This window comes from Bombyx mori, chromosome 23 (genome assembly GCF_030269925.1).
Source record: "Bombyx mori chromosome 23, ASM3026992v2".
In the NCBI taxonomy this organism is placed as follows: domain Eukaryota; kingdom Metazoa; phylum Arthropoda; class Insecta; order Lepidoptera; family Bombycidae; genus Bombyx; species Bombyx mori.
The window spans coordinates 18,223,957-18,232,125 of record NC_085129.1 but is presented as its reverse complement, the minus strand read 5'-3'; the positions used below and the strand labels follow the sequence as shown (position 1 = coordinate 18,232,125).

The 8,169-nt window shown below is 36.8% G+C and overlaps 1 protein-coding gene across 2 annotated transcripts; it reads left to right on the top strand.

The window, feature by feature from the left end:
- Positions 1-4,720: 4,720 nt before the first annotated feature.
- On the top strand, positions 4,721-6,444 carry LOC692883 (uncharacterized). Of its 2 annotated transcripts, none has more exons than XM_038019119.2 (3): positions 4,721-4,855; positions 5,082-5,211; positions 5,985-6,444. In XM_038019119.2, exons 2-3 carry the CDS (start codon positions 5,082-5,084, stop codon positions 6,113-6,115), a joined length of 261 nt encoding a protein of 86 aa, XP_037875047.1. In that variant the 5' UTR covers positions 4,721-4,855; the 3' UTR covers positions 6,116-6,444.
- The last annotated feature ends 1,725 nt before the right edge of the window (positions 6,445-8,169 follow it).

The window sequence follows — 8,169 nt, the reverse complement described above, 5'->3', positions numbered from 1 at the left end:
TGCGAGTGCTCTGTCTCGCAGAAGGAGGCGCTGGGGCGCGCGAGAGACGCACAAGCCCGCCGACGTCGAGCGGGGGCCAGGGAGGCGGATCTCGCCCAAGCCCTGGCCCTCTAAGTGTTTCGAGTCTCCCTCACATGTCGGTCTGGGGACCGGCGAAGGGGGCCTAAGAAGACGACGTGCAAGCTGCTCTGCACGCGTTTTACGCAAGAGCATCCGGGTGATGGAAGGTTGGCTATCCTTGACCCACGCTGGTTCTGACCCAGCGGGGCACTCCGTAGGATAATCTATTCTAACCGGCGCCATCTGGGCGAGCTTCGGATGGCCTGCCGACCGAGAGTATGTTTCACACATCAATATCCTGTAATAGTCTTCTTTTTTTTGCTTACAAATTTTTCTACATTGGTCATAATACTTTTATTTGCATAGGCCCAGCACATTTTTACAGTAGATTTTTCACCAAATACATCTTTAAATGCATTTTTTACGCTCATAAGCGCGTCGCAAATTAGTGCTTTTGGTTGTAGACTTTGGAAGAAAGCGCTGTTGCGAAGAGCTTCAAACAACATTTAGAAATCTTGTATTAGTTCAGAAGTTCAAAAGAACGAAAGAAATTCAGAAGAACAAAAAGAAATAAAGTTGGGTGACATTATCTGATATACAGTTTTAGAAAATGATTTTGGAAATTCCGTTGTAAGATGGTTAATTTAGTGTGCAAATCAGTATTTTTGTTATACGGTGAGTAATTTTGTCTTAAAATCTGCATATTAGTGCTTTCAGCTAGATTTTCGTTGTAAATCAGCTTAAAAAGAGAAAGATTTTGGTTTGGGTATACGTGTTTTAATAAAATATGTTTAGGTAAGTCAAGTAGTTAATTTGTTACGCAGTCATTTATCTGATATGCAGTGGATTTATTTATAGTCGGGAGATTTAGTTTGCTTGCATTTTAAATAGAGGAGTAATTAAAAATTCCCCATTTTTAAATACCGTGCATAATAAACAGGTTACCACTGGTTAGAGTTGAGCGAATACTAGGAATGAGCATATACTAAGAACTTATTTGTTTACTTATAAATCTAAAAACGAACTGAGTTTTCTGTTGGTAGCTGCACTGTGCAGTCTGTGAGTCAATGCAGGATAATATACCTACAGCGATACCAAATGAGGAAGTTTTCACTCACATAAAAACAAAAAATAATTATATATAAGGGAATGCCCACTCTCCATTGTGTGCTGGGCCCAAGATGGACATCAAATAATACTATAAAAAAGACTGATTCAAATTCTTAAATGTATTGGATACCTATCTAAAAAATATATTGAAATTGACGATTATAAAAAATATAATAAAAATAAAAATTATAACGGAACGAAATTTCCGAACGTGCGATACCGCCCCTGCCGCCGCCTTACCCCCCGCTGAGACAGAGCTCTCTGAGCGCGAAAACACACCCTCAGCGCGCGCGACGACGACCAGTAAAATATTGCGAGTCTTAGTTTAACTGTACGATTCTCAACTCATTTTGTATTTTATGTTAGTTATTGTGTCGCTTTTTATATTAAAACCTCATACCAAATCAGTGTAAACATTATTTCTATATGATATTCGCCAACAGCCCGGAACAACGAATTCACAAAAACTCACAAAAGTCCCGCCAGTCGGACTTGTAGTGTTAAAATGGCGCCCAAAGTCTTAGTTTAACTGTACGATTTTCAACTCATTTTGTATTTTATGTTAGTTATTGTGTCGCTTTTTATATTAAAACCTCATACCAAATCAGTGTAAACATTATTTCTATATGATCTTCGCCAACAGCCCGGAACAACGAACTCACAAAAACTCACAAAAGTCCGGCCAGTCGGACTTGTAGTGTTAAAAAATTCGTTTCGAGGTTAATTTTCTATATAAATAAGTGTCGGATTGTGATATACTTCAAGAACTTTTCTTTTCTTAATGTTTAAGATGTTCCTAATGTATTTTTATTTCTGGCAGTCGACAAGCTGAAACGGAGTCACGATCCTCAGCAATGAGGGAGCGATGGAGAAGAAGAATGTATTTTTATCCAATTGTAGTTATTAGGGTATAAAAAACACACATACTTCTTTAAATATCTATATTTTCTTCATCTTCATACACAATTAGTAAATCATCTAAAAATAGCACAGGAGAGCATATACACGGTTTTAAATCTCGGTCAGATTAAAACCACAATTCACACAATGTTTTTCAGTCGTAGTATGAAACGTTATTGATAAAAGTAAAATAAATCGAAGAAAAATCAAAACACATCCATTTTGAACGCAAGCACAACACCACAAGCAGCAAGCGAAGTCACTGAGCAAGTAATCACTACGTAGCGAAGTATCAGTCAATCTAATTAAATTCAGTGCTGTCAGTATAAAGAAAAATAATAATCACATGATATTCATATATCGATTATTTTTTGAAATAACCGATAATTGATTTATTTCTTAATCTTTTTTTTACGAGTACACATTATTTTTTATTTTTTATGTTTTAGTTTTACATATTTAAATAACAATACTAGTAAAGTTTTTTTTTATTGCTTAGATGGGTGGACGAGCTCACAGCCACCCTGTTGTTAAGTGGTTACTGGAGCCCACAGACATCTACAACGTAAATGCGCCACCCACCTTGAGATCTAAGTTCTAAGGTCTCAAGTATATTTACAAGTTAAAGTCCAATGGGTATGTCTTTGATGTTATTTTATGTGCTTATAATCCATTAAAATGGATTGATCAATGATAATACTTAAAATGATTTATTTATATTTATATACCGGTAAAATGGGGCGATTAGGGATTGAGAGGCGAATCGGGAAAAAACCGGGAAAATCTTTCGACGCTCAATATAAGTTTTATATTCGTTGCAAAATCTTCCATTTTTTGTAGTTTAATAGTAGAATGTTGATAGTTCACAAAACAACTCTGAATATGCATGATAATAGCTGCTAACTTATAAAAAATCGCGTTTCAAATTAACTTCCTGTGGTGGTAATTATTTTAGTGCTAGAAACTTTGCTCTCTTTTATTTATTTGATAATAATAGAAGAAGACTATGATTTATAAACGTTATTTAGTGTTTGAACCAGCATATATATTAAAAGTAAGTCTCAGTTGTTATTGGTTTTAATGTATTTGATTAAATAAAAATACATGTAAAAATCTTTTGTTTTTGGGGATATTGGGGACGTGTTAGGTACAAATAGCAACGAAAAAGGGGTCAATTGGGATGAGAATACGTGAAATGGAAACGACCTAAGTATAAATAGGTACAGGTTTGTAGGGTTGTCTATGTGGTTATAACAATCTTTTTTAAATTTCTTGGTTCTAAAAATCTGGTTTATTCGAAGCGAAATTGGGAATAAGTCTTTAGTTGAAATAGATAAGCAATTTAATATAAGTAAGTCGATTTTGCAGAGACATATAACAAGATCAATGAAATCTCAAGGTGGACAAAAATGTCTAAGTAATACATAATAAAATATTTAATATTTGTTCAGAGTGGGGGTATTCATCTGATTAATCCATGGAATAACCGACACACCTAATCTCTTAACCCAGATAGAAATATCAGCACTGTCGATTGCACCTATAATTGAGGTGATGTCTGCCATGTACTTTTGTCAGTTTTTCAATTTTTTTTATTGATGATCACTTTGTTGGTGCAACTAAATAAATAAATAAATTAAAACTATATATAAAAATAAAAGTAGTGCCAACCCTAGCAATTTTCTCATTTCGTCCCAATTAACCGCAATTTTCGGGTAAATAGGGATTACACCTATTTTTGCATTTTTTGCTTAAACTGGAATGCTAGTTGCATAATTTTAAATTAGACAACAAAGATGCCCCCAAGACTCAATCATTTTGATCCTGATATCGCATTATATACATCAACAACTACCTTAAAATTGCTCATAAAGTTGGAATTTGTCCCTAATCGCCCCATTTTACGGTACTTAAAATGTTTACTTAATACGTTAAAAGTTTTGATGCTGGCAATATTTTTCCCGCAAAAACCTTGTTTTTTCAATAGAGTTACTTTTTTTAAACTATTGGACTGGTACGATTTCAGCTTCTAGTATTAGATTGAATAATTCTGTGAGAGGCTTAAGTAAAACTGGTGCGCCTATTTTCAGAGCTTCATTGGTTATTGCGTCGGGACCAGGACTTTTATCTGATTTTAATCTGAAAAGGCTCAGCCAGTAGGGATGGGAATTGCTAACAGCTGCCCGGCGCCTCCAGAGGAAACTTAACAACTCAAGAGTAGCTGCTTCACGAATGAATCTACTACCGGATCAGAATCGTGACCCGCTTAGAAGATCCGCCAAGAAACTCAGCGGGCTGATGCATTGGTTAGGTTCCACGTCGAACTCTTTGACGAGTTCGAAGAGAACTGTTACAAGGGTCCCTAAGCCTGCTCCTAGTGTTAGAGCTGAAGGCGTCTAATGCAAGGGTTATTGGATCATTTGGATCTGACGGATCTGTAAGGACGTGTCTAGGGCGTCGATGGTGACTGGCTCCTGTGTGATCAGGATTCGAGGTCTCAAGTATAGTTACAACGGCTGCCCCACTCTTCAAACCGAAACGCATTACTGCTTCACGGCAGAAATAGGCAGGGTGGTGGTACCTACCCACGCGGACTCACAAGAGGTCCCACCACCAGAGCACCACCACCATGTGGCATAATTTCATAAAATCTGAACATAAAATAAATGTAAGAACAACTAAAAAGTCTGGTAACCAATGGCCGCAAACAAATTATCAGCTGTTTTGCCGATTTTAAGGTTATATCGTGATATCAAAACAAGAGAAGAAATTGTTTTACCAAAATGTAATTGCTTATAAATTACATTCAGTGTAAATGTTCAGAAATATTTAATACGTGTAAATTTATTTTAAATTCAATTTCGCAATTGCATATTCTAGAACCAAGCTAGTTCAATTATTATATCAAATAGTACGTTTGTGATTTCATATTTCTATATATCGTTTAAAATTGTTTTTAAATGATTTCTATTTTGTTATATTTAATTTGAATTTGGAAACTCTTTTTTTAGATGTGGCCATTAATACTGCAGTTCATGAGAGCTAATGCGGCTTACATAACCCTCCCGGTTGCGGCTTTAGTAGGAGTCATAGGATACAACTTGGAAAACATATTGTCCGATAAATACACACCGTATAACAGTAAGTAGATCCGATTCCGATCCGGTAGTAGATTCATTCGCGAAGCAGTTGCTCTTGAGTTGTTACGTCTTCTTCGGAAGCGCTCGGGCAGTTGTTAGCAAATCCCACCCCTCCTAGCTAAGCCTCTGCTCGCCCACCTGTCCTAGTGACACCGGAAAGGTCTCCGGGCCACTAGTAATACCTCATTCATAAAAAAAAGTAAGTAGATTCTGTTTAATGCGCTCAGCTTGTAAGCAAACATGCAGAAAATTGGGCAATATCCGAACCTAATTCTAAAGGTCCGTAAATAATTTATAAAAAAATAATAATTGTGGCAGTGATTCTAATTATATAAAGTTTTACATCTTTTTTTTCCCCTCCTAATCATTAGTAGCCTAAGGGGATATTCCAACTTCAACAAGACCCGATGGGGAACTCAGTGGATTGTCTCATGTGCTAGATACATCAATAAAGTTGCATATAAAAATTAATATTAAGCAATTTCTACTGTTTTCGAGAGTCTAAAGATTAAAATTATTTTTAAGCAACTTCAATAGAAGGAGACTGATCAGTCAATTTGATTTCTTAGTGTACCATCTCGGAAATTGTTTCTAGGTAAACTGATTTGGATGATTCCTTTTTTTTAAAGCTGCTGTTACTAGTGTGATTGACCAGTAGTTTCTGTGCTATCTTTAAAAATACATGCTTTTCAATTGACCCTACTACATTAGTGACATTCTCATTTTATTTTGTTGAAGTCTCTTTTCTTTTATAACTTTGCATTTTCTTTGTAGAGTCCATCGAAGACCAACGTGTAGACAGGCTAACGGATGAAGTATTGAAAGACCCAACCAATGTGAAGAAGCTGAAATATCAGGAGAATGTGCTCGGAAAGAATGTTTCCCCTTCGCTAGAAAAAGACTAGTCTTATAAAAAAGAGTTTATTAGTTTCAAACCGGATTCGTGTATCGAACTAAAGATCCATACTGTGAAAAAATTGAAATGTCACACATTTAATGCAGCAATTATTTTTGTTATTGATTAATTTTGATTTCTGATTAAGATCAGGAACAAGAGACATGTTAGAATGTTGCAATTTCAGCAGTACATCTGCTGAGATGAATTATTAGTTTATTCATTAATCAATTTCATTTTCCAAACTCTAATTCTGATTTTGAAACTAATAGACTTGGATTCTTTGTTCATATTGTAATAAATGAAATAAATTTGTAAATAAATTGTTTTTCCAGTATAGAGCCGTTGTAATAATTTTCATACTAGTTACCTTTGTTTTCCGATCTAACTAACGAAAGAGCTTACGACAGAGCTTTTTTTAGCTTCGTTACTAAGCCATTCAAAGAGCTTTCGGCTTATCTATAAGTGCATGTTAAGTTTCTACTCTTTATTATATCTGTCGCCCTTCAATGAGTGCCCTGTGTTACATAGAACGCATTGGCGCTTAGTTTCAGAAATAAGGCGTTTGATTCGTCCATCAGTGTGCTCTTAGTTTTTTAACGTTCTCGATAACGTAAAAGTTAACTCAAATTTATATGCATTTGGAACAGCGCCCCTAGCGGCAAACTTTATCTTCGTTATTAAACCAGTAAAAGAGCTCTCAACTTATCTGGTGTAGTTTATGTTCTATAGTATAATTGTTTCACCCTTCAATGAGTGCTCTGTGTAACTTTTTTTTTTCCTACCTAAGCTGGTTGCCTGGAGCGGCTATTCCAGCGTAACCGTGGCTAGTAGGTGAGCTCACGGGGCTCAAACCTGACGACGATGCTAACACGAACCCTAGCAAGAGTCGTGCTTCGCAGAATCTACCACCGGATCGGAAACGCGACCCACTGAGAAGATCCGGCGAGAAACTCAGTGGGCTGTGTCTGAGAGTTAATTTACTCATCGAGCCCTTCGTCGCAAGCGACGGGTTCGACGAGAACGGTGACCGGTGCTTGAAGTACCTAGAAGCACCGTTAGCGGATCGGGAGGATCCGAGATGACGTGAGTGTTACATGGGACGCATTGGTGCTTAGTTGCAGAAATAAGCAACGCGTTCGATTCGTCCATCAGTGTGCTTAGTTTTTTAACGTTTTCCATAGCGTAAAAGTTAACTCAAATTTGTATGCAGTTGGAACAACGCCCCTGGCGGAAAACGGTTTTTTTTTTCGTCTCCCAAGATCTTTATTGTCACTTCAGAAAAATTAAAAGCTTTTTTACATGTTTGTCCGATCCATTTCTAATATTCAACAATGAGAGGGAGAGAGAGAGAATATACTTTATTGTTTTTTTTTTTTTTTTTTTTTTATTGCCCTTGTAGGCAGACGAGTATACGGCCCACCTGATGGTGAGTGGTTACCGTCGCCCATGGACTTCAGCAATGCCAGGGGCAGAGCCAAGCCGCTGCCTACCGTTATTGCACACCAAAACACAATTAAAAAATAGTCATTAAGCAGATACATTTGTACAATAGACGGTTTTATCGCTAAAAGCGATCGCTTCCAGACAGCCGATTTAAAGATTAAATCAGAAATTCTGAAAAATATAAAGATTGAATGAATTTTTAAATGTAAATATCGACTACCTTATCATGTTTCTTTCTTTGTCGTGTAATGTTGCTTAATACACGAACGGAACCGAGCAAGCGAGACAGACCGATCGACGCTGCAACGCGATGGCTTGACGTGCTGTGCACTACGCAAAATAAATGAGCAAGCGACACGGAATTATTCCTAGTGATTTTGAACCGTATGCCCTGGCCGCTAGGTACATTTTTATACCTATGGTACGTCTGAATTTTAATATAGGTATTTGTGTTTATATTTTAAATGCGGCCAGCGGGTAGTTAATAAGTGTATAATCTATGGGGTAGTTCCCCGCAAATTATACTTAATTGGAGTTTACTCCTTTAGAATCGATTTACATATATAGGCCCGGGGTATGAAAATTATGGGGACCAAAATCGTACTAGCATGTCACACG